We start from the raw sequence: 27912 nt of genomic DNA, 5'->3' as shown, positions 1-27912 counted from the left end.
TCTTTTAACATGGGTAATGGAAGAGGAAATTTGTTCATTTTGATTTACCTGTATCTAGCTTGCAGCTGGCAATTCATAAATCCCAAGGGCAACTAATAGAAAAATTTAATATTAAGAAAGAATTCAATCTGAAAGAAGGAGTAAGAAGAATGCCTTTTATGGAAAATAATGCATTTTATAGAAAAACAGAAAACTGGTCTGATATAACTAATAAATTCTGATCTCTGACCTGTAAGGTCAGGCTATGCCACTTCTTTTAATGTGATAGAAACTGTAATTTTAGTGTGGTAACATAAAAAAACCTCTTTGTATCTTTGCTATAATAATAATAGTAATAATAATAAGCATTAACAATTGCTCTTAATTTCAGGGTGATCGGGGTTTCCCAGGTCCTCCAGGTAGAAGAGGTGCTCCAGGCATTCCAGTAGGTGTCTCTGAAATTCATGATTGTATGCATTTTTACTGCATACAGACACTCAGTGAAGGAGTTTTGTAAAGCCTTATATTAGCTGGTATTGACAGTTGAAATATATAGGTATTCCCAATTTATTAACAATGAATAGAGTGCAGTAAAGAAGCAAAACTTAAAAGTGATGCATAATCTGATACGTTAGGCCTCAACGTTTTAGGCAATGAATGCATGTGAATACATTATCTGATATTAGCTCTATAATGACACAAGGCATAGTCATGAAAATTTAACACATCTTTAAAGGTGTACAGGATGTATTTAAATAGATTCCATTTTCAGTTCGTGCCCACATACCATTGAGGATACAGTCTACTTAAGCCAATAACAGAACTAGGAATTAAAGCCAATACTTTTATTGTGGCTGCATTGTTTTTACCCATTTTTTTTTTCTATGTAAAAAATTGTTTTTTTAAAAAAGCTTACAGACAACAAATAGAGAAAGCAATGCTACCTGTCCAGTTCTAGTGGCTTCAAATCAGATAATTTCTAAACATGATCTTTGTTGTACCAACTCTCCTATTGCTTTATATTAAGTTTTTTTAAGATCTGACCTCAAGACTGTTCTGTATGCGTGTGTAGAACTGCAGCAGTGTGTCTGGACTACTTTTTGATAATATGTCATTTTTTTCCTAAATTGAAATCAGGCACAGCAAGTGTGTACCTGGCTACACGGTGTTTGTGAAAATAAATCATTTCAAGAGCACTGAGTTTAATGAATATTTATAATGTGTCCTTTCACCATTGTTGCTTGCTTTTCTGTTTTAGTAATATGATTGTTCATCTCTGTAGGGTATTGCTGGCATCAAAGGAGATAAGGTCAGTCATTTACGGTATATTATCTGAAAAACCTATTGGAAATCAAGACTTAATATTCATGTTTGCTGCTGAAAATGAGTACTTGAGATCATCATTCACAGAAAACAGGGTTATTTTCCAGAAGTACAACAAATTTTGGTGCTTCGTCTGTACTCATTTTGAGATACAAAATTGTATATTTTTTTCAATTCCTTTAACTACAGTTGTTGCTTGTTCAGAATTTGTCTTTCAAGCATGCAAAGAATTAAGCTCTTCCTCAGTTAGCTTATGGAATTCATATGGAAACCTGTAAATGCACTAGAGAGTAGTTAAAGATGAAAAAAAGCAACAGAAAAACTGAAAAAATGTTCAGGACTGTGGATAAGAAAACAAGGTAGATCTGAAATGATAACTACTCCTAATACAGAGAACTTGGATGCCTAAAAAAGTTATATGCTGTTTAATAAAATCATTTTTTAAGATAGAACTATCTGTAGTGGACATTTATCATCGTCTTGCAATTCTGATGTTGCTTATTTCCCTACATACTCTGTTGGAAGATTTGAAGCCTAAGATTCATTAAAAAGTTTTCCAAGCATATCTTTCTATCTGATTTCTATTGGATTGTCCAGGGGTGCCCTGCAGATGGATATGACCAAGGATATGGTGCAAAAGGTGATCCTGGATTGCCAGGAATGCCTGGGCATCAGGTAATGAATAGTTAACTCTTACTGTGAGATCTAAGTGCATATATACCTATAGTTGTATGTATATATGCGTGTCCGTATAATAGATTATTTTTATGTACTATGTATTTATAGATGTGTAGTATTTTTTACAATTAATCATTTCTAAACGAGAAAATAACCGTATTTAAAAATTTTTAACTTCATATAATCTGACAAATATAGTTTATCAGAAGTTTTTTTTCTGACTTTTCAACACAAAGTACACAAGAATAATGGTAATTATTTTGTCTTCAGAACCAGCAGTCTTCCTTATCTATTAGTTAAATAGGAATGAGAAAGTCAGGTTGCAGACAAGAATAATTACTTTAGAAATGGTAAAAAGTTCCCCATGAAGTAAAATTGGTTCAGCTTCTCCAGAATTGTTAACAAAAAACGTGATCTATATTTTTTCCACAAAACATCAAGATTAATAGAAGAAAGCAGAGCAGATGTTTATTTTTGACTGTTAGTATAAATGAAGAACATAGATTTATTCTAAATTTCCCATTTCTTCAGAAATGAAGCTTTAAAATATAGGATTTATTGGATAGAATATTCCAAAGCTTGCAGGCTTACTTTGTCTAACAGTAGGACTACACGGATAATTAGAATGTCCACTGTTGCATTAAGCAGGACTTATACCCTAACGTAGTTTAGTTTTAGAAGAGATATCTATTCTGTATTTCAAAACACAGTTTTATTTCTGCATTCTTTTGAGACATAAAAAGGAAATCAAGAGACAGTGCTGCTCCTGTTATTCAGTTTGATGAACTTAGCATTACAATTTTCTCACCATCTTGCCAGGACATTTATTCATGTTATGTTTGGTTTGTTGTTTTTTGTTTGTTTGTTTTAATGTGCAGGGTGCTCAGGGTGTTCAAGGATATCCTGGGGAAACTGGACCACAGGGCCTTCCAGGAACTTCCGTGAGTATGATCTTAAATATCACATGTTACTTTAACCTTTGATTTTTAAAGTCATCTATGGACTTATTTGACTCTCAGATTTGTTTGAGGTTTAGAGAGACTTGAATTTGTGAAATCCATACCTTTCTGCATACATCTGATTCTTTTTTTTTTTCCTGTTTATTTTAATGCATGATAATTTCTGTGTTTTCAGACATATCCTTGTCCTTAGACCTCGTTGTGCTTTACAACTTCCTGAAGGGAGGTTGTGGTGAGGGGGCATTTGGCCTCTTCTCCCAGGCAACAAACAAGACCTGGGGAAATGGCCACAAGTCGTACCAGAGGACGTTTAGGTTGGATGTGAGGAAAAACTTCTTCTCACAGAGAGTGGTCAAACACTGGAATGGCCTGCCAAGGGAGCTGGTGGAGTCACCGTCCCTGGCAGTGTTCAAGAGATGCCTGGATGAGGAGCTGCAAGATGTGGTTTAGTTTGTGGTAGCAGTGGTAATGAGAAGATGGTTGGACTAGATGATCTTATAGGTTGTTTCCAATCTTGTGATTCTATGATTCTATGATTCTGAGTAGCCATAAATTTTTATTTTAAAACAATTACCCATAAATTAACATTAAACTCTAATGTAAATAACTATAACAGAGGTATGTGTTTGCAGTCAGACCATGTAATCTCTACTGTATCTTCACCTCTAAACAAATGGCAACGGTAATGGTGAAAAAAGAAGTGAAAAAAGAAATGAAAAAAAGTAATGTAACTCAGGTGAAAGCTGGGCACTTCAGGGTTCCTACATAGGTGTGAATATCATAATTTTTTTTACACAGTGGTTATTTTTTTCTTTTCCTTTTTTTTTTTTTTTTTTTTTTTTTGTAGGGAATACCAGGGAGACCAGGACCTCCTGGACCTAAGGTAGTCTCAGATTGGTAATGAAAATGAAAACTTTCTAATATATGTAACATCTATTTGCATATTCTATGGGTGTTAATAAAATAAATTTTGTAAAAAGCTCCAAACTGTTTGTTTTTATAGGGTCTTATGGGAATGAAAGTAATAGGAACCAAAGGAAGAAAGGTATTTGCATGCAATGCTTAAAATGTTTTTAAGTTTTGTTTCTGATATACTATGGTGAAATGTTTGGAAAAGTAGATACTGTGAATAAAATTCTCAGTGTATGTGTGGAAGTCTTTTACTGGAAGATGGAAACATGGCAGTATATAAGGACAAACTCTTTTCTTGTAAAAGTTGAAGAAAAAAGCTTATGATAGAATAATAGAAACCTAAGAGGAGATGAGGAGATAGCAGTTACTATTTTCTATATATTGGGAGATAAAAAGCAAGCAAACAGAAATGTTGATGGTGTTAACAAGTATTTGTAAAGACAGAAAAAAAATCACAATGCCAAATGTATAGCAGTCGTAATTTGAAACAAACAGATAAACAAAAATTTGTAATTGTTTCATTTTTCCTTTTTTTTTTTTTTTTAAGGGAGACACTGGATTAACTGGACCGCCTGGACCACCAGGAACTGTTATTGTTACATTAAGTGGACCAGACAACATGACGGTAGTAAAATAGTCAAAGACCATGTTCAAATAAACCATTTTACTGTTTTGTACTTTGTGCAAGAGCATCATTACCCTCACTGTCCTGTAACATTTCTTTTCACCCATTCTCACTTTGTAGGTATGGTTAGGTACTAAGCTTTTCTTAAAATGAGTCCATTCAGTTTTTCAAATATCCTTGAGAGTAGGCTGCTGACTATATCAGCCAGTTCCCTCAGGACTCTGGGATACACCTCATCAAGATCCAGAGACATAAAGATGTTCAGGCTCCTCAGGTAGTCACAAACCTAAAGGTCCTCCTGGACCTTTCTTTTCCATTTGGTGTACCTGTAGAAGCCTTTCTTAACCTTCTTTGTGCCTCTAGCTGTAGGCAGGGGTGCTGATAGTAAGTTGCTTTTTCATTTAGATATTTAAGTAGAGCTATCTATGCTTAAGTGATCTTGTCAGTAATTTGAGGCTTTCCTATTTGCTACACTAGAATGTTTAGATAAGCCCAGAAACATCTCGGTGAGCATATTAAATTTTGAATTTATTACTTTTTCTCTATAATAGGACTTGAGAGGAGAGAAAGGAGAAAAAGGATCAAGAGGACTTCCAGGGCCAATGGGATTTACAGTAAGAGACTACAGTAAATCCCATAAATTCAGACATTCGGACAGCACCGCCTAATTAAGGCGATTCTTTAGAGTCCAGTATTATGCTATTTATTCTGACCTTTAATGAATACCTATTAATGTTATTTTACTTGCACTTCATCTTTACACTATTTAAAGATAAATAAAATTTTAAAAAAAGATAAATATGTATTTAATTTAGAAACTGTGACTTAAAAACATGTATTTGAGGATGTTTTTGTTACAGGGGCCAACTGGTGATTCTCAGAGTGAAAAGGGTGACCAAGGAGAACCTGGAGCACAGGTATGTGAGAAAGGCACGATATGTTAATCTTCCTTGAAAATCAGTTTTGTTCTATTGCTTGTCAGGGAAAAGCTGTTACTCTTCTGCTTTCCAGTTTTCAAATCAGATTTTCTAAGATGCAAAAACTCTTTCATCCAGTAAACCAGACTAGAGATCTTTTAAAATTTTCTTATTTTTCTATTTTATTTTATTTTATTTTTTCTTCGTAGGGTAAACCTGGTAAAGAAGGTGCTCCGGGTCTACCTGGATTACCGGTAATGAAGGAAACCTTAAAAGTGTTTTTTAAGTAACAGTCATCTGTTCAGCATGGTCACATCTTGTCACAGCTTTGCAAAATATGTTTGAGAATGCTGATTTGCATGCATTGTTAAACATTTCCTGTCATTAAACTGGCCTTAGAACATGCCACATACCTATAGATTTGTGCAGGAGGAGAAGGACACTGCATAGATCTTGTTGCATCTTTGTAAAATAAAAAGACTTGTTGCTTGCAGCTAACTATCAAATGAGTCTGAGCCAGGTCAAATATAAACATTAAATTCCAAAAAATTAACTCAACTGAATTTCATTCTAGTTAATCAAATTGCAAATTTTGCAAGAGAGTTAAACCTTACCTTAGCCAAAGTCAAGAAACAAAATGACAAATTTTAATTAATAATTTTTAATAATTAATTAATCTATTAAATAATAGAATCAGTGACATTCTTTTACAAAGAAAAGTTATAGTCAAGGTCACAGCCATCTTGGCCTGAAATGAGATGACTGATAGATGTTAAAATTGTTACATTGGAGGAAGTGCCAAAATATAGTTCTTAAACTATGTTATTTTATACCCAAAATGATCTCATTTGTATACTGATTCAACAGTTATTCAATTTTATATTTATTTCACTTTAATAACATTGAATTAGTGCCACAGTGAGCTTACAAAACCTGATTTCTCGTATGTCATTCTCCTACTACAATATTATCCTCATTGTGTCAAAACAACCTTGGCACTCAGTCTAAACATTCCAGTCTGAATGAAAACTTGGAATGACAGATTGCAAGACTTCTTGTCTGTCTTGTCATTCAATTAACACGAATAATACCTTCTGTCATCACAAAGACAGGTCATTGTTCCCTTCCTATTTCTGCATTACAAACAAGAAGTGCATTGAGCTGCATCTGCTCTGGCAAAATCCTTTTCCTTACATATCTATGCTTGCAGAAAGCCTTAGCTGCAGTCTGTATTATTTTCCGTCCTGGTCTTGCTGACATCTCTTAGTGGTAGAGATCAGCATTATCACAGACATTGGAGAAGATCTGGAAGATGAAGTTGCTATAAGTGGGAATATCACATTGTGTTTAGTTTATCCTCTTTCAGAAACATCAGTTTGTGGAGGGAGGACAAATTAGAACCTCATACATTTGTGCTGTTTGGAGGGGTTTCACCTTAGGATTGGTAGAATATGCCATTATAAATGTGGGTTTGCATGTCAGACCTGTAGTATTGCTTGCAGGCAAGGAACTTTAGCCTAACCTGAGTCTTTCACTTAGATTTCTCCCCCTGAGCAAGTCTCATTCACATTGCCATTACCATGAAAAAAGAAAAAATTCAAATTTAAATCTTACTGATGACAGTGTTAAGAGATAATTTATCATAAAATTGTCTCTATCACCTGCAGGGAGAAAATGGTGAACAGGGCAAACCAGGACTGGCTGGTAGACAAGGAGCTAAGGTATTGGCTAATGCTTTTGTTGTTATTTTTGAGGAGGAGGATAAGGTATGTTTCAGTGTTAGCATGTTGTCTTCATTATTATTTACTTTACTTGAAATATGACAATAATATGTAGAATAGAGAATGGGCCAACTTTAATAAACGATGTGCATGAACTAGTGTGCCCATCCTTGCCTGCTGCTATGTTTCTGTAGTTTTTGGAGAACGTGACTGAACAGTTGTGTTGGGAACAGAAGCAGTTTGGGAATAGAAGTCTTTTGATGTTATAAACAAAGTACACAAGTACAAAGTAAACAAAGGATATCAAATGTCATGTCAAGTATTGTTTTTCAATAAATAAACAATTTCTGTCCTTTAATGAAGGGTGTAAAAGGAAACACTGGTCCACCTGGAGCTTGTGGTCAAGTAAGTGTAAATTACCTTCATCATAACATTTGTCTAACCCACTAGAATAAACCCAACAGATTTCATATGGCAATTTCAGATGCCTCATGATGCTCTTACTGGAATATGTCATTCTGGGAGGTACTGTTATTGTTGGGTGTTTCACAAAGGTGGCATCTCCCTTCATGTAGGATTGGATGCAAAAATGGCATCTCGGTAGACTTCAGTTATTTCCACTCCATTGGCCTTCTTAAAGGCCCCATGTGCATTTAATGGTAACCTTCAAAAAGAAGTAACTTCAAATAAGCTGAATAATTTGTGATGATGGCGAAGCTGTAAAAATGCCCACTGCTTCTCAAAAAATTAATTAAAAAAAAAATGAATTTTAGTTTTAAGCAGTTTGTTGTTGTTTGTTTTAAAATCGGTGTATTAGTAGTCCATCTGCCTTTCAATGTAATGTGTTTGTAGCAAGGCAAAACTCTTACTGTAATCTTATTTTTGGGTAGTAATACCCATGCAAAATAATTCAGAAAAGAGCAAAAAAATTATAGTTACGAAAAAGCAGAACTATAGCTAATAACTTTTTGATTCTGCTGTTCACTTAAAGAAACTCTGAAATCAAGAACTAAGAATACAATTGTACTTCAATTTCTGTCTGCTTGTGAGTAATTAGTATGTGATTAGAAAGGTCTCATGGTGTCAGAACGTCAATATGATGAATGAAATCATAACATTGTTCTAACTAAATGGTCAGTGTGATGCACTGTGCTTTTCACTCTTATTATTTTTACTTTTCTTGCAATCTTTTTATTAAGACAGAGTATTATGACGTAGTTGGTGAAAAAGGAGATGCAGGACCTCCTGGACCTCCAGGACCCAAAGGGCAACGTGGCATGCCTGGTTAGTAGCCTATTCAGACTAGAATCTTTTGGAAAGAGCAGTTTACTCAAAGGGCTTTCTGCAGGCTAGATTTTTGAGTACCCAGCAACTTGCTTCTGCCTTTCCAAGAATATTTCCAAATGATTCCTGTGAAATTGCAGAGCTGAAATTCCTTTTAAAAGTAGTGAAGTTGACGTACTTCATTGTATGGATAACTGAGTTCAGCACCTAAACTCACTCGTATTCTGTATAATGACCTCAGTGGATAATTCCAACAGAGTATTGTTTATGTATGCCATAGACAAACCATCAGGGCTGTAAGTCTTCTGTGAAGGTTCTACTACTCTTCTTTGGCTTTCACAGATTGTATTTGCTATTTTTAATTGCCTATCACCCTAAAATAATAATTTTTTTCTTTCATTTATTTTGACTATGCTGCAAAATTAAAATGTATTGAATTATTTGAACCAGATTTTAGTGAGAATTGGCAGTGTGCAACAGTTGCATAAGTGGTATATTTGCTACACAGGCAAAACCAAACTCTTAAAAGATATAATGAGAATAGAATGCAGAAGTCCAAAGATGGTAATCAGTGTTACTGATTAGTGCCTTGTAGATCATACAGTTTTTCAATTAAAGTTCTAAACTTTAAATTATTTTGCAGGGCCACAGGGTCCTCCTGGAGATGCTGGTAGACCAGGTATGTGTAATAATTCAGTACCTCGCTATTATGCCCTGTCAGCTTTGTGAAAATCTTAAGTTTGGAAGACTTTGAACATAACTGTATGTAGCAAAAATATGTCACCCAAAAGTTTTGATGGGACAAGTATTGAAAGAGAATTTAAAAAACATTTAAAAATATATTTACCCTGTCATTGTAATTATTTAATAAATCACAGCATAAAAAAAGATTCATGATACGGACTCTGAGACAATATGCTTGTCTCTGTCAACCTGCAAACTTTACTTTGCTTCGAAGTTCCATTTCTTGTTTACCTTGATATTTATTCCTCTTTAATTAGGTGTGTCAAGACCTGGTCTGAGAGGTCCCCCAGGATTTCCTGGGCTGAAAGGAACAAAGGGAGAAAAAGGACAGGTGGGCTCGTGTATTATAGGCCCTCCAGGACTGCCTGGGATTACTGGCAGAATTGGTTCTGTTGGGTTGCCAGGTCCTCCGGGAGAACCAGGTGACATTTTGTTATTGTATACACAATGTACAACAGCAAATCTAGAGTCATCTCAATAACTAATTGATTAGATTATATAAATACTTAAGAATGAAGTGTATATTGAGTTATACAACGTAATTTTTCTTTTGAAATTTCTTCTTAGAGTATTCATTAAAAAGCATGCAAAGCAAAGATCTGTGCTTCGTTGTTAATGAAATTCTGGGAAGAAGAAATTGTGATTTCCTAGTATAAAAATGTCTTACTGTTCTGTATAACTGTGACTAAAAATCTACTATAGAATCACAGGGAGGACTAATGAGAGAAATCTGTTCTTAAGATTAACTTTTCCAAAAACTGCAGGATTTCTGTAAAACTACCTTTGCAAAGGGCTGTTCTAAAAGTTAGAGAGATCACACAGATACCTACATAGGTCTTACAGGGCATTAGAGCTGATTTGAAGTTCTGGCAGCATGAAAACAAAATAGTAGCAAAGCAATAGATGAACCAATTGAGTAGATGCAGTTTATAACACTTTCAGAACGTGTATTAACCAGGAGAACATCTTTAAGAACCAACAATGTGTTTCCTTTTATATATGGTATGGCTTACACAAGTTCTTTTCTGATGTAATGTTTTCCTTTTCTCTCTTAAAGATATCTATCCTGCAGATGTACTGATCAATGTATCTTCTGTTTTTTCCAGAGTGATAGTAAATACACCAGAATAATTATGACAAATATACTTGAACAGCATTAATAATCTACAATTAAAATAAAAGTTTTCTTTCCAGTTCTGGAAAAGTAAGAGCTATGTTTCTGTTGATTCAAATAAAATGTAAATATGCCCCCCAAAAGGGATTGTGCTTTCTAAAGGCACCTCCCTGGCTGGACAGATGGATCCAGCAGCGGTCTGATGAGATTTACTTTAGCTTTACCGTACTTATCCTCATGTACTTGAAGTTAAAGGTGTTTTGCACTTGTCCAGGTAGTTCTCTCTTAAATAAATACTGACACCAGCTCATCTCTGGACTTTTTTTTCTGCTTTAGCAAATGAATAACTGTCTGATGTATTGGTGCCATGCTTGTTTCATTAACAGGTGGAGTAACTTTTAGAACAGGCCTACCAGGACTCCCTGGACAGCCAGGGTGTGCAGGACCTCCAGGACCTCCAGGAGACATGGGCATGAAAGGTCAGTGATTGTGTTTGCTGGCTGTGTTTCAGAGTTGACATAGTGTTCACTGGGGTAACAAGATATCAGAGACACCTGGAAATCTTACTGTTGTGGACTAAGCCTTTCCATATTTGAGAGCTCTTATAATGCAGCAGAAATTAGAGTTGAAAAAAAAAATGGCATTCAGCCTCACTACAGGGTTTTGTATATCTTGATTTCAAGTAGAATTTTTTTTTTCCTCCATGAGAGTGTTTCCTCTGAATGAAATCAGGAGCAGAGTGTAATGGCAGTTACTGGCCTTTTCATGTGAAAACTAAGATGCGTAGCTGAAAAATTCCTTTTCCATTTCTGCTTCCTTTTAGAAAGCTATCACTTACAAACCTTCTGAAAGTCTTGAATTAATTGACCTCAAAAGCTATTCAAGTTCGGGGCTTTTAGATACAGTTTTAGAGATAGCAAGATGTTGTCCTCCCCTTACAGAAGAGAGCAGCTCAGAGCAGTGCACATGCCAGCAACACACATCAGTTGTATAGCACTGCAGTCAGGGTGTAGACCTTCTCTGGGACAATTGGTAAGGTTTTGTGTTCCCCTGTTGCTATGTCCAACACCAGCAATTGGTCTTTGAGAGAAGGTTCCTTCTGCAATTATCACCACAGAGCTGCTGAATTTGTATGCCTCTTGCCAGTCATTAAAGTGGTCCCATGAAGCCATATTAGCTCGAAACCTGTGTTACTTTCTTCTTTTGAAAAATATTGGCTATCAGTAGAAAGTAACCAAACAGCTTACTGTAATTAGAATTGAAAAGAATCAAGAGATTTAAAAAAAAGTAGATGTTCCTGTGTTGTCATTTAAATGTTGTCAGTTCTGATTCATTGTATGGCAACAGGTAATCTTGTAGTGCTTGAAAGTGACTTTCCATTGAAGTTAAGGTCACATTTCCTGCTACTGCTCTTTGACCAGGATATATTGGATACCCTCTGCAACAAATTATATAACACATTTGTTAAGCTTAGGAGTTACTTGCTGTTAAACAACTAATTTATTATATTCCTTCTAGGTGATGAAGCTTGCATGTGTACTGATTGCAGCTATATTCCGGGAACACCTGGTCTGCCTGGTTCTCCTGGGCCACGTGGCCAGGATGGCATCCCTGGTAAATGATCTCAGTGTTCCTCATGGGATAATAGAAAATGCCAATACTTTTAGGATGAGAATCGGGACTGGTATGAGCATGTCTGCAGCATGCAATATTCTGGGTCCCTGAAATAGCCCTGATGTTGCAATAAGTGTGCATAATGTAGCTCCATTTGCTGATGTGAGCCTGTGCCCTAAAAGCATTTATGCCTGAGCACTGAACTTAGGTGCTGTTTGAAGCCTGTACTCATGCAGTCAGTGTGAATGGCAGTGAATGGCAGTAACATTCAGTGCTGAGTGTGATTATCAGAGCTTGTCAAAATCCATTTCCTTGGTTTCTTTTTCCTTTGCAAAATACACTGTTTCTTTTGCAGGTAGAGAAGGAGCACCAGGTCCCAAAGGAGCTCCAGGTTCTCCAGGTGCACCAGGGTTTCCAGGAGCTCAAGTAAGATTTGCATTTTTCAGATTATTTTTCAGATCCCACAATAATTTCATGTAAATGTCACAGCTGGTGTTACATGCTGTGTTACACTAAGTGATTTCAACCATTTTCTGTTGTGGCCTTGCCTTGAATGTTGTGTGTAATTCTGGGCTCTTTAATAGCAAAAGGATATTAAGATGCTTGAAACTGGCCAGAGGAGGGCAACAAAGCTGGTTAAAGAGCTGGAAGACAGGTCCTGTGAGGAGAAGCTGAGGACACTAAAGTTGACTAGTTAGGTGAAGAGGAGGCCAAGATTCTGTTCATCATGGCAGTGGCTGTTAAGCATGTTACAGTTTTTTCTGTATATGTCTACTGTATATTTTGTCCGCTGTGCCTTTTTTCAGATCTCTCACTTCTCTTGTGTCCAGCATATCTTGGCAAGTCCAGACTTGCCAAAGCCCCAGCTGTACTGAGAAAATCATAATGCTCCATTTACTGGTACAAAGAATGTTCCTTCTTGGGAACCTTGCTGAAGAGGGTTGGCAGGCACCTGCCACAGAGATAGCAGGTGGTTGTTCTAACTTGTGCCTGTAGTAATTATTATTCTTGGGAAAGAACAGTAGACACTGTCCAAGACAAAACTGTCATGCACAAATATATACTGTAGTGACATACAGGTGTATAATTGAAAGAGCCTGCTAATGTTTTTTTTCCAGCTCCCTAGATCTCATGAGCAGAAGGTCACTAGATCTGAGTGTGCTTTCAACTTTTCTTTATGCCCTGAGAGGTCAGGAAAAGAGCACTGAAATTAGCTACAGATAGCTAACCATGGCAGTTACAGTGTTCCTAGCGAGAGAGTCACACAAGGAGAAGAAATCTCAGATTTTAAGATATTTTCTTGTACTCTTATTCGTGCCACTGATTGAAGTGTGCACTTTCAGTAAATAGAGATGAGAATAAGGAGAATCATTCTCAGGTATTCAATCAAAATACTACTGAAAAACAAACAAGCAAACAAACAAAAAAACACTTGACATGTCTAGCACTGAAATTTTCTGGTTGCTTTTTTCCAGGGACCTCCAGGTTTTAAAGGAGATCAAGGACGTAAGGGCTCAAAAGGTGAGCCAGGGTATGTGTATCCAGAGGGACCAAAAGGGGAGCAAGGAGATCCAGGACCCAGGGGAGACAAAGGGAGAAAGGGATCAAGTGGATTTCTGGGAAGACCTGGCTCTAAAGGTTACAAAGGTTCTAAAGGTGAAGAGGTGAGTACTCATTATCTATCTGTAGTGAATACAGAATTCATGAAAAGCTTAGTCAATTATTTTATTTTATGTAATGATCTGTTTTACCTATTGTGGTATTTCAGCTCAATAGCTTCTCCTTGACTTAGAGGTGCTATGCTCATCTATAGCAACCAATCCCAAGTGAAAAGAAAAGAATGACAGTAAATATCCTTGTGTACTACCAGAGATAAATGAGGCTTGTGTGGATTTTCTATCTCACAGTGCTTAAAATAAAAAGTCCAAATGATTCTTTTTTGGTCTTAAGGAGTTAATCTATAGTCAGGGCTGAGAAAAACCACAAAAGCTGGGAGAATTACTTTAAGACTAGAATTGCTGGGGCAGAGCTCTTTGTGCAGCAGAAAGAAACTAGCAATTATCATTGTGCTGTGTTGGCTGAGAAATTGTAAAAGCAATTCAAATATCACTTTCTCTAAACTTCACCTCATTGTATTCAAGGAGAATCAATGTTGAAATGTTGTTTTTCCCCAAAAATTTTATTTGAAAAATAAAAAGTAATCGTTCAGTGTACTGCCACAGTGATTGAAAATTGAGCTGGTTTGTACTATTTCACTTTTAATAAAAAGGATGAATGAATGCCCTATGCTTGTAACACTGATACTAAAATTCATACTTTCTTGATCACAATTAATTCAGTCATAAATTCCTCTCCATTTAACAGAGAGGCTCTGCTGCTGAAATAATATGATATCACAGTCACAGAGAACCAGCCATTTTGTTTTGAAAGTTAGCATGAAAAGCAAGTGATTTGTGGAATACAGACATGTGTAACCATTAATAGGGATTGGCTGGTTCAAAAGGAGATAGAGGACAACCTGGATTGCCTGGTAACCCTGGTTTTCCTGGAGAGATGGGGCTTCCTGGACTGCCAGGATATGGACCACAAGGAATAAGAGGTGTCAAAGGCTCTAAAGGACTGCCTGGTCCACATGGATTGCCTGGAGAAGCTGGTTTGTAACTTACTATTTTATTGTTCTTTACCCATGTTAAAGATTTCAATTGCAGAGAGAGACTGAAGACAAAGATACAAATTATGAAACATAGGAAGTTTTTCTTAGGATGAGATGTGTGTTATTCCAGATTCAGTCCCACAAATAACAGTAGCAAAAATCTTAGAGTCATAAGACAGCTGAGGTTGGAAGGGACTCTATCAGGTCCATTGGTCCAAAATCCTGCTCAGAGAAGGGTAAGCTATGAGATTAGAACAAGTTCCTCAAAGGGTTATCCAGTCAAGCCTTGAAAACTTCCAAGGAAAAAGACTGCACATTTTTCAGCAGCAGGTTCCAGTGCTGTTCCAGACTATCTTAATAATAAAAAAAGATCCCTTACCTTTATAGTTATCAGTGTGAGCTAAGTTGTCAAGGAAAATAGGAAGGATTGAATCAGTACCAGAATCATCAGTGTGTTTATTTAAAGGCAAGTATAATCTGGAAGAACTTGAAGTTGGACAGGAGAGATGTACTCAAGGTAGGGTTAAGTCACTTCTTAAAGAGAATTTTTGAATTTTAGATCCTTGGGATTCTGAAGCTTAGTGCTTGTAACTGCATTGATACATTGGATGCTGTATACCTGAATTGTTGACTCATTTAAGATGGGAATTTGTTATCCAAAGAGATGCAATTATCAGATTACATCTGTCTGAGCCTTTGTCACTCTTTCTGGGTTTGTCATATTGTTCCACATATCAAGAAGTCTACATAAATCTCTGTTGGAGACATTGCTGGATGTGAGGTTTTTTTGGTTTGTTTCTTTTCATCTGACCTGAGGGCAGTCGTTGTGTTGACAATAACTTTTATTTCCTACTTGAAATCATTTTGTGCTCTTTTTTCTGGTTTTCCACTAGACAGCAGGAGGGCTGAGAGGAAGTCATGAGGTGGGCTTAGTGTCAATAAAATTATACCCCTGTATTAAGTCAGGATTTCAAGGTTATTCAAAATCTGTCAGAGCTTCAGAAGTATGGGAACTGCAGAAGAAGACTGCATTTTTAACAGAGTAGATTCCTTGTTATTTTTTTAAATGCCTAATATTTCCAAACTATGAGACTTTGATAATGTATTTCCTGAAGGTCTGAAAGGAGAGACCAGAAGGATAGCTCCATTGCCTGCGTTGCCAGGACCTCAAGGACCAGATGGCTTACCCGGACCCCCAGGAGTGCCTGGTGAGTATGTTTAGATAATGTCAAAATCACAGATGATCTGATTGGAATTTCTCTACCATCTCTAGCTGGATAAAACTGTTGGGTTATTTTGAGAGAACTGTAAGAATTTCTGTGGTACAGAGACTAAGGAATAAGCTATATCCTTCTCTTTTAAGAAAACTAGGGAAAGTAGACATAAAAATGAACAGAAAAGGCACGTGGGGCCATGACCACAGTGTGCAGTACAGTGGAGGGTCTAAGCAATGCTATATTCTGCTTTCCAAGAAACAGAAACTTCAGGTGTATATGTTGCAGCTCATATATCCTAAAAGGCACCTCTGGCATAATTTTGGAAAGTCTAATCTAAAATACACTGCAACTCCTGCAGTCCTCAAAAGAGAAGAATTAAAATTTAAAGCATTCTTAAGCCCTCAGTAGTGACAGTAAAAAAAAAAACCCACAACTTATACAGTAGTGGTAAGCTTGCTTAAATAATTATTTATAATTATATTACTAAGTTTCTAGGCTCTTTTTTTCTTTATTAACCATTGTTCTAATATACTGTGAGTGAGTTTCCTTTATGTGTGGGTTCGGGGCTTGGGTTTAGAGGGGTGCTTTTCTGACAGCTGGTCTTCTAAATATTGCAGTGAGACTGAAGCTAACTGTAAGGCCTCTTTGATTTGATGTTATGGAACAGTAGTCCTTAAAACTGCCCTGAAGAGCACAGAAAAATCTATTGTCAGTTTTACGGTAGCTTCTGTTCATATAGTTGGTTCTGCTCTGAGCCTAAGCCCTACGATGTGTTGCTTGAACAACCTCAGCAAGTGGAAGATTTGTATCTGTACATAGTTGTTCAAAAAAATTGAAATTGGGAGTATTGCATAAAGACTTAGCTCATAGACTCATGTCTGCTTTGATGTTGTGAACACAAAGATCACAATTATTATTGTAAGTGATGTGGAGGATAAATAGCGTCAAAGATCCAACAGTATGATATACAGTGATGTTCTAATTAATAATGATAAACTAGAAAACACCAAGTTATTATATGATAAAGTTCTGTGGTAAGATGCATCACAGTTTATGTATTTTCTTTGAACAGGTAGGATTGGAACAAGTGGTCAGCCAGGTGATGTGGGGCATCCAGGGCCAACAGGTGACACAGGCTTTCCAGGGCTTGGGTTTCCTGGAAATCCGGGCCCAAAAGGTAAAACATATTTTTTGATCTTAAAAACAACAACAAACAAACAAACAAACAAACAAAAAAAACCACAAAAAGAAACAAACAAACAAAAAAAAAAGGTAAATGGTAAAAAAAAAAAAAAGGTAAATCTGAATTGAAATAGATTTTTAAAAAAATGAATGAACATTAGGTGATCTTTAGCACTCTTGTAATTTCCTGCCTTCAAGTCGCAATAATTGCAACACTGTGTTCAGACTGCAAAATTGAAGTATTTCAGAGATGTACTGAAGTTGTCAGTAGGAAGATATTTTAAAAGATGATTCAAAGAATTGATGCTTCCCAGAATATTGGCCTAATAAATAGTTCTGAGTGCCTCACTCCTCACTTACTTCAGATGGATTCTGCTTACCTGCATGCATACAACAGAGCTGAAAAAGCAGCAGTACTTTAATCAGTGTTGATTCAGTGCAGTGTTGTATCTGGTCTATTCTGGAGGAAATAGAAAGCATTTTGAATGCTGTGAATTTGGCCCCTCCTCGTGCACAGTCATGCCCATCTTTTATATGTGCCTTTGGATCCTCGAAATATGAACTGCTCTCATAGTCCCACCAGGAAACCTACAAACAAAAAGTAGAAAGCTATGATACTAAAATTACTACAATGTAGCTTGTTGAAGAGAATAGTAGGGAACTGGCACATCAACAGGTTCACTCCAGACAGTTATTTAACACTTGAAATGAGTAACTGAGCAGTGTTACAATGAGTATTGTGATAATACTTAGAGAATAAGACCATGTGGCAGATGCGTGTTAAGTATAACTTAGTGAAAGAAGTGCTTAACAGCAGACATACAAATACCCATTTGTAAACTAAGTTGATAAATACAGCATTTGGTCTGACATTTTATTTCATTTGCAGGAGACAAAGGACTTCCTGGAAGCAGAGGGGCACCAGGTTGTGAAGGAAAGATTGGAGAGCCAGGCCGCGCTGGAAATCTAGGACAACCAGGAGAGAAGGTTCGTGTAGAAATACAGCACAGACTTTTCCATAGGTACCATTCATTAAATGTGACAGTGTGCAAATAAATTAAGAAATGTAAGGAAAATAAGAACTCCTGTATTTAGTAACCTGTGGTGCACAATCAATCAAATGAAATCTCTTATAAGAGAAGTGTAAAGTAAAATTTTAACTAAAGCTGCAGGATCTCAGATCTCCAGATGTTTGGGATGTTTTGGTACTTCTGTTTTCACAGCACAGTGAGGATATTGCTTTGCTTTCAGCAAAATAAATAATAAATAAATGCCACAGCTTCTGAAAAGATGGCTACTCAGAAATATATGATGGCATATGTAATTGTAGGACACTTGACTAATCTATAATCAGGATCTAAATGTGAACAAAATAATAACGCTTCACTGTTTTGAAAAGATGGCATTTCTTCTTTTGTGTGTGTTTATATAACATTCTTTTATGTGTCTTGTTGTTGTTTGTTTGTTTGTTTCTTTTTTTAATATGACAAAGAATGAAGGTTTAAATTGTTTGGGTTTGTTTGTTTAATTATTATTTATGCTGTGCTTCATGCCACAGAACAACTTATTTAAAGTGACCTTTGTGGTCCAAATATGTAATCAGTGGCTTGTAGATGCTGAGCTCTACTAACGAGCCTTAAGAACATACTGGTTTGCTTGTACCCCTAACAGCCAACACTTTGGTCAGCCAGTAAGAACAAACAGTTCAACTTTTCCTTTCAGGGAAGAGAGTTGACATGTTTGTCATAAAAAAACAGTGTTCATGGAAAACAGTGTTCAGAAGAATTACAAGGGAAAAAGAAGAAAACCATGAATATTGTGAATATTCTAGGTGCTGAGTTTGATTACTTAAATAAACATCATAATGAAAAAAATGACTGTCATGTAAAATGAAGGAAAAAAATTATTTTCAGGTATAGGTCCAAAATTTTTCAGTTAAGCAAGCATCATAATGCAGTAACAGCCAAACAGAGGGAATTGCCTTTTTATGCTTAGTAGCAATTTCTTAGAGGTAGGAGGTAAGAGTTCAAAAGCTATTTGGACAAATTAATATATTGGTATGGAATCTGCAGCTGATCAATAAGAAACATCCAGTGTTCTACTGAACTGTAGACAATATATATGGCAAAGTGAAAGATCCCCAAGAAAAGATGATGATTAATAAAAAAAAATCTAGCTGATCACAGAGTGAAGAAGATATTTTGGCAGATTTGCAAAGCACTGTACACAGTGATTGTCCATATTTCTGTGTTGCAGGGTGACCCAGGCATGATTATTCCTGGAGAGCCAGGCAAACTAGGTTCACCAGGAGGTCGTGGCATTCCTGGCCCAAAAGGTGATACTGGATTTCCAGGACTTCCAGGCTTACCAGGGCAAGCTGGACGTGATGGCAATAGTGGCCTAAGAGGTACTGTGGTCAAATAAGCATGAGAAACACAGCAAGTTACATCCATATTTTAAGGAAAGGGAAGCCAAGTCAAACAGTGTTCACTCAAAGCTTCAAACTACTATCTAAATTGTTATGAAAACAGTCTCCTTTCTTTTAGGAGATCCAGGCTCATCTGGTGTTCCTGGGGATCCAGGTTTTCCAGGGAAACCGGCTGAATGTCTTACTGGCCTGCCAGGTTTGCCAGGTGCCCAGGGAGCTACAGGCCCACCAGGTAGGATGCTCCAAATCAAACAAGCTTTTTGGCTAAGTGGTTCTGGGTTTTATTTCTGCCTTCCGATGTCCTGAGGGATCTGAAGTTGTTTATGGATATTGATTATGGGATAATCTGCAAGAAAATGAGATTTCATTTAAAAAGAATTATTATCTGCAGGTTGGAGGAAGCAGACAACTGATTAAGATAGATTGAAAGTCAGATTGCATTTTATAGCCCAAAAAGTGATTATGAACTGATGCAAATTTCACAGGTAAAAGTCTGTTTCAGTCATCTGTCTCATATGGGGTTGAACGTCGTGCAATGTTGTTGATAAAGAAGCAAAACAGAGGAAGAGTCTCAACTATAGGGAAAACCAGTTCGGGGACTCAGAGTACCTGCATCCACTGCATATGATTTCCATTTCAAGAGAAACACACTCAGGCACTCAGCTCAGTTATTCTCCTGTATGTGAACTCAAAAATTTTTTTTCATCATGGTGGGAAATCACTCCCCACAGTTTTTGGAGGATGAATGTACAATTGGTATTTTACGTTTGTCTGATCTGTCCTGTGTGTTTTCACATATATATCTTCTGTATAGTTGTCAGAGTTCAAGAAGAGCTTTGTGCTTACGATGGCAAGATGGAGATGAAGGTTAATTTTCCAGCAAGGTATACTTACATACACCGTCATGCATTTTTTCTTAGGAAGAAGAGGTTCACTAGGTTCAAAAGGCAAACTAGGTCCTCCTGGTTTGGGTATCCCAGGAATTGCTGGAAAGCCTGGGGAACCTGGATTAATAGGTCTCCTGGGAAACACAGGATTACCTGGTCTCAAGGGGCAGACTGGAAGGCCAGGAGTCTTTGGTGTGCCAGGTAAGGTCTTGCAAATGTGTTTTGACATGGAAAGCTAGTCAGTCTCTGCAAAAAGATGTCAGTCATGGTGACATGTAATTAACTCTAAGTTGAAAATACAGGAATAGTTTACATTAGCAGTTTTCATACAGAGACCTGTATGATCTTATATGGAAGAAAATCAATCGTCATTAGGATATCTAGAAGCTGTTATGAACCGGTACCAAGTTTCCTACAGCGCTCTTTAAAGAATAGGTTACTTCACATTGTTTTCTGTATGGCAGTGTCTGAAACAGAATACTAGTAGTTAACATTCAGAGTCTTCCCAGCATAATGAAAGTGTAAAGAACTTAATAGCTCTTACGCAGCATCCCTTTTCAAATGGATGGCTTATTAATGCTACCTTTCTTCTTTTTTCTGGGGAAAAAGGAAAAAAAAGCTCAGGTCTTGAGTCTCTCAGAGTTATGACTCAAACTGTTACAGAACTGACTTAAGTTGGTAATCCCTATAGGATGAGCTGTTTAGTTGGGTTATTTTTTTCAGAAACACATTTGTACTTTGTTGGTAGAATAAAAGAAATCACGTATGTAATGCAGCTTTTTTAATAAAGATTTTTCAGTACTCTTAAATCCTTTGTTATACTGTTGGAAGGAGATGGCAAGTACATTTTCATATATAAAACTGTAAAAATAATGACAAACCTGCAGGCCAAACCTAGGTTTCTAATGTTGTTTGAGATGAGCTGTCATGTCTTGGCTGGCTCCCGAGCCAGAAAGGAATGTCTTTTCCACACATCCTGTGATAGATGTCACAGCTCAATGCAGATATCAAGTATATTACATTCACTCTCAATTATTTCAATAATTGGTAAAAGCCATTGCAGCTGATAGTAACCCCTCAAACTTCCCAGGTTGATCTGTATGTAAGTGCTGTTTCAGTTGTTAAAAGCTGATGAACTTGCTTCAGTGGTTATGTTCTAGAAATGGAGAAAAAAATCAAAAGAATCAATTAATCATTTAAATCGTAGACACATGCATAACTTTCTAAAGTAATGTTCTATGTTACTGATCAGTATTAATGAAGACATTTCTATTGTTTCATTTCCACAGGCCCTAGAGGAGAGCCAGGTATAATGGGGCCGTTAGGAATTCCTGGACCCCCTGGCAGGATTGGAAGTCCAGGCAACCCTGGTATCAGAGGCAAGTGACAAAATTATGTGCCTTCATTATTCCTTAAGAATACAGGAGCTTAACCAGAATTTCTTTGTGTCTTGGTAAATCTTTGACTTCTGGACCCTAGCAATCAACCAACAGAACAATAGAGTTTTTCTTTTAGCAGTACTGAATTGTCACCTTTGCTACTTCATAGTATTTGTGAAAATGGTTAATGATTCGCTATAGAGCTTCTTGCTCTGTTTTTGTTTTTGTTTTTTCTGTCTCATTCATGTTCAACATATTATCCTTAGAAAATATATTTTCTTTCAGGTTCTTTTGGCTCTCCAGGGCTAAAAGGAAGAAAAGGGTTTCTTGGAGCACAAGGCGAACCAGGTGACAAAGGTTTTCCTGGACCATCTGAAACCTTGGTTGTGATTGGAAATAAAGGAGAACAAGGCTCAAAAGGTACCCATTCACTTTTTCATCATTCAAAGCTAGTTAGGGTTGTCATGTGTGTTGCAGTTTCAGTGGATTCTAACATATGGAAGACAGTAACTTTACTACTCAAAGTATTCACACTGCTTTCTAATAATTATTGCTGAACACTCTAACTGCCTTTTCTTGTGAGATAGCTGGATATTACATTGAATATTTATCTCTGTTTTGACAAGTCCATCCTTAATAATCCTCACATTGTAATGTTAAATCAGTAATAAAATATGATTGTAAGTTTATATATCAATAAATCCTATGTGTCTTTACACTCACAGTAGCTTTTGAGCAGAAACAAGTATGCTTACCAGCTGAGTACCATATCGTAAAGAAGTTGACTCTGCTTAGATATATTTGACTGTCAGAGGATTTATTTTCTGTGTAATATTAGCAGAGACTAGGCATATGAGTTGTGCAAGCTCAACTAATGCTGTCTGTCTTTGTGTAGACCTTTTCATGTGGTAGATTTCAGGAACTTCCTTTTGTCTTCATATGGGAAATAGAGAAGGCATGGACTGTGAGCTTGTCTCTTGTGTTTGTCAATAAAATATTTTACTCCATTGCAGTTTCATTATTTTAAAAGAGTTAGAAAACTCGCATTCTAAAATGCTGTTCTGCAATTTTTAATTTTTTTTTTTTTTTTAACCATTTTAGGAGTTCAAGGAAGAATGGGCCTAAAAGGAGAAAAAGGAGATGCAGGTGTCCAAGGTTCCCCAGGTCTTATTGGATCTGAAGGAGTACCTGGTGTACCAGGTATGGAGTATGTATGTTGAAAATTACCATATCACATGAAGGGTAAGATAATATTATTTTGAAAGTTACTGGGTCTTCAGAATAAGTCTTAAAAAAATTCAGTGTAAATTATAAGCCTACCTTTCACAGTTTGCTCTGACATCACCAGGCCCTCACGCATAATGATACACGTCGGCCTTGAGTGAGAAATGAATATGGTGGGTTTTTTTCCAAATGAATGCTACTAAAAAATTTTACTTCTCTGTATTTCTGTATTTTTGGTTCTTTAAGATAATTTATTTCTCGCAATAGTGTAATTAGATATATAGAAATTTTGACAATTATGAAATGAGAAATAATTTTAGTCTTGCAATTGAAACAGCTCCTATCATGATGGGATTAACCACTATCATCACTGATATGTCCTTTGTAGTTGTTGCAGTGTAGCCATCACGGAAAAAGCTGCAAATACTTTAGTACTCTCTGACTTTTTATGGGAGAAAATCAGATATGACATGCCTAAATATTCAGGGATTACCAATACCCTGGAATTTAGATGTCTAGATGAAGCTCTACTTTGCAATCGTTAAACTGAATGTTAATTTAGCTAAATTAATCTAAAGTGATTGTGACACACCAAGAAACCAGTCTGAATTCAGCTGAACCATGGAAGGAAAGTCCAACACATGAACAGAAATTACTGATCTTGATAAAATGTTCAAAGGTTCAGTTGCCATTCTGAAGTGCTGTGGTGAGTCACAAACCTTAATATGTTAGTGTCAATATTTAAGATATTTAATTTTTTTTCCTTGATAACAATACTGATAATTTTATGTGCATCCAGAGCACTGGGAAGAATTAAAATTCACTGTTTGTTGATTTATAAAATGACAAGACAACATGCAATGTGTGAAGTAAAAGATTCTGTATTAATCTCAGCTCTACTAGACAGTATCTAAGCAGGGCATGTGAAGATGACACTTTTTTTTTCATCTTGCAGGTGTCAAAGGATTTATGGGTCTTCCAGGGATTCCTGGAGGACAAGGATTTCCTGGTGCACCAGGAAACAAAGGGAACATGGGAATTCCAGGTTATTTTCTATTAAGTCATGTTGTAAATTGATAGAGCTGTACAGAAGTATTCACGCAGATCTGAGCAGTTACTGTAAGTGCACAGACAAGACTTACTCAAGTTGAGGTTTATTCTCTGCAGTATTTTTAGACTTCTTACACCCCAGCATTTGCCTGAATTATAGAAAGGAGTTCTCTCTTTCTTGAATTTTAGACCGGATGTTAATAATGTATTGTAACTGACTATCTCTTTATATAGCTTATAATAACTTCTTAAATAATAATTTCAGGTCATTAATTATTCAGTTCATGGTAATGTATAGTGGCTTAATCTGGTTTTGTAACCAAATGCGTGGCTAGTGGTCATAAGACTTACAAGTTTCAACTATTGAAATTAGAGATAATAAATTAAATACAAATTATTTAATTTATATTCTGTTAATTGTAATAAACTTTTTTTTTAACATGTTTGGAATTAAAATCAGTAATTGTACAAAATACTTCATTTCTGATGAAGAATGAATATCTGAATATACAAGCACTAGTTACCAAAGCATGAAATGTGATATGTGATTATGATCCATTTAAGAATGCTGTTATTATCTGTTTATTTCCAGGTCAAAAAGGACAGAAGGGATCTCCGGGCTTTCCAGGAACTTCGGGTGACCCTGGTCCAACAGGCTATGGTGGCTTTCCAGGTGAAAAAGGAGACCCTGGGCACCCCTCTCCTGGACTCCCAGGAGAACCTGGTCCTAAGGTATAGAGGCAATAGAAACATTGTCATATTAAAAAGCAGAGTCCTTGACAATAGAAACAGAAAAATGTGTAAGCAAGAGTTGTAGAATTTGCAGGAGATAAGTAGATTATATGCTTATGATGATACATACAAAAATCCTGTTGTACATCAAGAATTGCAGAAAAATAGTCTCAGAAAATGCCAAAATTGTGTACTCTAAAACTATGTTGGTTTTTGAAAGCCTATTGATACCATTAAAAAAAAATATTTTTTTTTTTTAGTAATATGTTTAGTTAGATATGAGTTAGACAAAGTGGATGCAATTTTGTTTCACATGTTTTGTTTGTTGATTAACTGTGAATCTTTACATGTGAGTTTACCCAAAAGATGTGGTTGATGATGACAAACTATTTTTTTAGTTTTTTTATTTTTTTATTATTACTTCCTGTAATTTGTCCACATTATCAGTTTACTTTCTTTATTGGCTGGATATCAAGAAAGAGATTGTTGTTCTGCAAGTTGGTTGTAATTCAAGACAAAATGTGCATTTTACTATTTTGTATACCTGTATATTATGTGTAGAATGTTGGTTTTTTTTTTATCAAAAGAACAACTGTTAGAATAAAATTGGGAAAAAGTCTATGAAAAAAACATCTAAGGACTAAAGTTAATTTGTAAGTTTAAAAATAAGCATGATTTTTCTATTCTTCAAACACAGAATATAATGTCATTCTTACCTGTTTGTGTGCAACTGCTATTTCTTAGGGAGATCCAGGGGCTCCTGGGGCCTTGGGCAGGAAAGGAGAAAAAGGATCCCAAGGTCAGCCAGGACATAAAGGAGCACCAGGACTACCTGGGTTCAGAGGAGAAACAGGAGTTGCTGGAAACCCAGGTATGTTTTGTTTTGGAGAGGGATTAAATGCTGATATTCTATTAGAAGAGAATTTCTCAGTAAGCTACACAAGGTGCCTGTGGGGTGGCACTTTTACATTCAGCTGTCATAAACCTCAAGCAGCTCCTTTATTGTCAGCACATCCAGGCTAACTAAATTCCAAGAGATAATAGGAATTGCCTCTTTTTCTCTCCCAAACTCTTTCTTTCAGGGAGACTTGGACTTCCTGGAGATGTTGGTGTTAAAGGACAGCAGGGCCACCCAGGACAACAGGGTGTTACAGGCCCTCCTGGTATGGTATATAGCATTTCTCCCACATTGCTGCCCTCTGGTTTATTATTTTCTTTGTAATGAGACAGTTGATATTATTATGAGCTTTTAGACTTTACCTGATATAGTTACATTCTTTGTTAATATTGGTATGAAGCTTTGTTTGTCTTCTCCGATTTCAGCTGAGTTCTTTAACAGCCTATTTTCAATGTTCTCAGTTCAGCTCAGGGAATAAGTTTTAATTTCATTTCAGTACTGTGAAACCTTTTCCTTGATACTCTTTTTCTTTTTTCAGTCCAAAAGTCTCAAGATACGGTAGCAACACAGATAGTAGGAAAGGCTTGTTTTACCTACTAAAAGGGAATAATAAACTAAGACATAAGTAGACATGAAGGAGAAAGTGAGGAAAGAGGAGGAAGAGCATGGCAGTCATTTCTTAGAGCAGCAGAAAATATTGAACCATTTAAGGAAATGCATAAGGAGTAGTGTGTAAATATGTGGCAGAAGAGGTTTGTAATATAGACTTCACAAAAGTCCGTCAGTCCCTGTCTTCAGAAAAGGGCATAGAATATTCTCATTTGCAGATCTTCATCTAAATTATGTTGTGCTGTTGGCTTTAGTGAACTAATGCTGGCTTATCAGCACTTAGCAAAGATCAGAATCTACTGGAAAACTTGATTTTGTAATAAAGCTAGGGAAAGAAAGCATGCTGTTTGTATGGATTTCCAGCACCACGGGTTCCATGTTAATAGTGGGAATGGTGAAAATTGTGAGAGTTCTAAATCCACTGAAGTCCAGTGACTCAATACAAAAGATAGTCTGCTTTTGACAAATGTTTTTATACAAGATGGTTATCTCTATCTTTGAAGTAGCTGCACTAATAATTTTTTTATAAAAGAAATTCAGATCTTCTCTCTTTTCTGTGTAAAATACTAGAAGAAAAAATGATACTGTGGTCCTTTTTAATTCACAGGTGCTGCTGGATACCCTGGAGAAAATGGACTTGCTGGTGAAAGAGGTAATCAGGGTCAGGACGGTATGCCGGGTGCCCCAGGACTAAAGGGAGAACCAGGTAACTGCAGTGAAATACTTGCACTATATTTTAAAATTTACTTTTTTTCTCCAGCTAAACTGACAGGAATTTTTTGGGGGAGGATTAATAAGAAAATTCTGTGGAGCCGAAGAGGACTTTATGGGTAGAAGGCTTTTAATTTTCTATGTAATTATAGTACATACTATTAATGAAATGCATATCACTCATCTATTATACGTGTGATTTGTCATAATTTCCCCTTAAAATGTTAATTTCTGCAAGAGTCTAAGTACTGCTATTAATGATTATTATGTGTTTCACCTGAGAAAACCTAGGAGAACCAAAATCCCTTTAAAGAAGGGGTCTCAGCTTTCACACGAAAAGGATGAAAGGAATCAGTGTGTAAAAGCTTCCAGCTGAATGTCATTCCTGATATCATCAGTGTCCACAGATAGATACAATCCTGTGCTGAATTCTGACAGAATGTTCTCATGTTTTACAGTCAAAATATTCTTATATATTAATACCTTAAAAATAAAATCCTGAGAAGGCATTCCTAATAAGCCATTTCATAGAATCACAGACTTGCAGGGATTGGACAGGACCTCTGGAGATCATCCAGTTCAGCCCTGCTGCTAAAGCACATTCCCTAGAGTAAGTTAGACAGGAAAGTGTCCTGGCAGGTTTTGAATATCTCCAGAGAAGGAAGTTTCACTGCCTCTTTGGGCAGCCTGTTCCAGTGCTCTGTCGCCTCAAAGTAAAGAATCTTTTCTTCACGTTCAGATGGAACTTCCTGTGCTCCAAACTGTGCTTGTTGCCCTGACAAAAGATTCTGGCCCCATCCTCTTGACACCTGCACTTTAGATATTCGTGTGTTTTTTCATATTCAGCTTTGAGTAATCACCGTTAAAGTATTTTCATTTTTATAACTATATATGTTCTTTTATTTTTCTTTTTAACTAATGCAAATTGTTACTTGGCTTTTTCCTCCTGAAAATAAGTTTTGTCTTTTATTATAGACTCTGCCTCATATACAACTGGTAAATAAGAATTCCTGCTGTAAAGAAAAGCTTACAAATATCATTTGTTTTTCAGGATAGAACCAATTCGAAATAT

At 36.3% G+C, this 27912-nt stretch overlaps 1 protein-coding gene across 1 annotated transcript in view; it reads left to right on the top strand.

The window, feature by feature from the left end:
- The window catches only part of COL4A3 (collagen type IV alpha 3 chain), a 57788-nt gene that overhangs the window by 17438 nt on the left and 12438 nt on the right, over window positions 1-27912 (top strand). Inside the window, exons 7-40 of the mRNA XM_042878565.1 lie at window positions 371-424; window positions 1262-1288; window positions 1900-1977; window positions 2859-2921; window positions 3787-3822; window positions 3943-3984; window positions 4399-4476; window positions 5028-5090; window positions 5337-5393; window positions 5603-5647; window positions 7061-7114; window positions 7478-7519; window positions 8314-8398; window positions 9042-9077; window positions 9400-9564; window positions 10643-10735; window positions 11775-11870; window positions 12226-12296; window positions 13346-13534; window positions 14355-14523; window positions 15639-15731; window positions 16813-16917; window positions 17812-17909; window positions 19179-19329; window positions 19469-19582; window positions 20271-20438; window positions 21527-21616; window positions 21902-22036; window positions 22718-22816; window positions 23796-23885; window positions 24483-24622; window positions 25367-25493; window positions 25705-25785; window positions 26737-26835. Coding sequence (XP_042734499.1) covers window positions 371-424; window positions 1262-1288; window positions 1900-1977; window positions 2859-2921; window positions 3787-3822; window positions 3943-3984; window positions 4399-4476; window positions 5028-5090; window positions 5337-5393; window positions 5603-5647; window positions 7061-7114; window positions 7478-7519; window positions 8314-8398; window positions 9042-9077; window positions 9400-9564; window positions 10643-10735; window positions 11775-11870; window positions 12226-12296; window positions 13346-13534; window positions 14355-14523; window positions 15639-15731; window positions 16813-16917; window positions 17812-17909; window positions 19179-19329; window positions 19469-19582; window positions 20271-20438; window positions 21527-21616; window positions 21902-22036; window positions 22718-22816; window positions 23796-23885; window positions 24483-24622; window positions 25367-25493; window positions 25705-25785; window positions 26737-26835 — 3133 coding nt within the window. The remainder of the gene's footprint in view (window positions 1-370; window positions 425-1261; window positions 1289-1899; window positions 1978-2858; window positions 2922-3786; window positions 3823-3942; window positions 3985-4398; window positions 4477-5027; window positions 5091-5336; window positions 5394-5602; window positions 5648-7060; window positions 7115-7477; window positions 7520-8313; window positions 8399-9041; window positions 9078-9399; window positions 9565-10642; window positions 10736-11774; window positions 11871-12225; window positions 12297-13345; window positions 13535-14354; window positions 14524-15638; window positions 15732-16812; window positions 16918-17811; window positions 17910-19178; window positions 19330-19468; window positions 19583-20270; window positions 20439-21526; window positions 21617-21901; window positions 22037-22717; window positions 22817-23795; window positions 23886-24482; window positions 24623-25366; window positions 25494-25704; window positions 25786-26736; window positions 26836-27912) is intronic.

This window comes from Lagopus leucura, unplaced genomic scaffold (genome assembly GCF_019238085.1).
Source record: "Lagopus leucura isolate 7727_CA_CO unplaced genomic scaffold, USGS_WTPT01 Super-Scaffold_100021, whole genome shotgun sequence".
Lineage (NCBI taxonomy): Eukaryota > Metazoa > Chordata > Aves > Galliformes > Phasianidae > Lagopus > Lagopus leucura.
The sequence above is the reverse complement of the archived record's forward strand: the minus strand, read 5'-3'. Positions and strand labels throughout refer to the sequence as shown.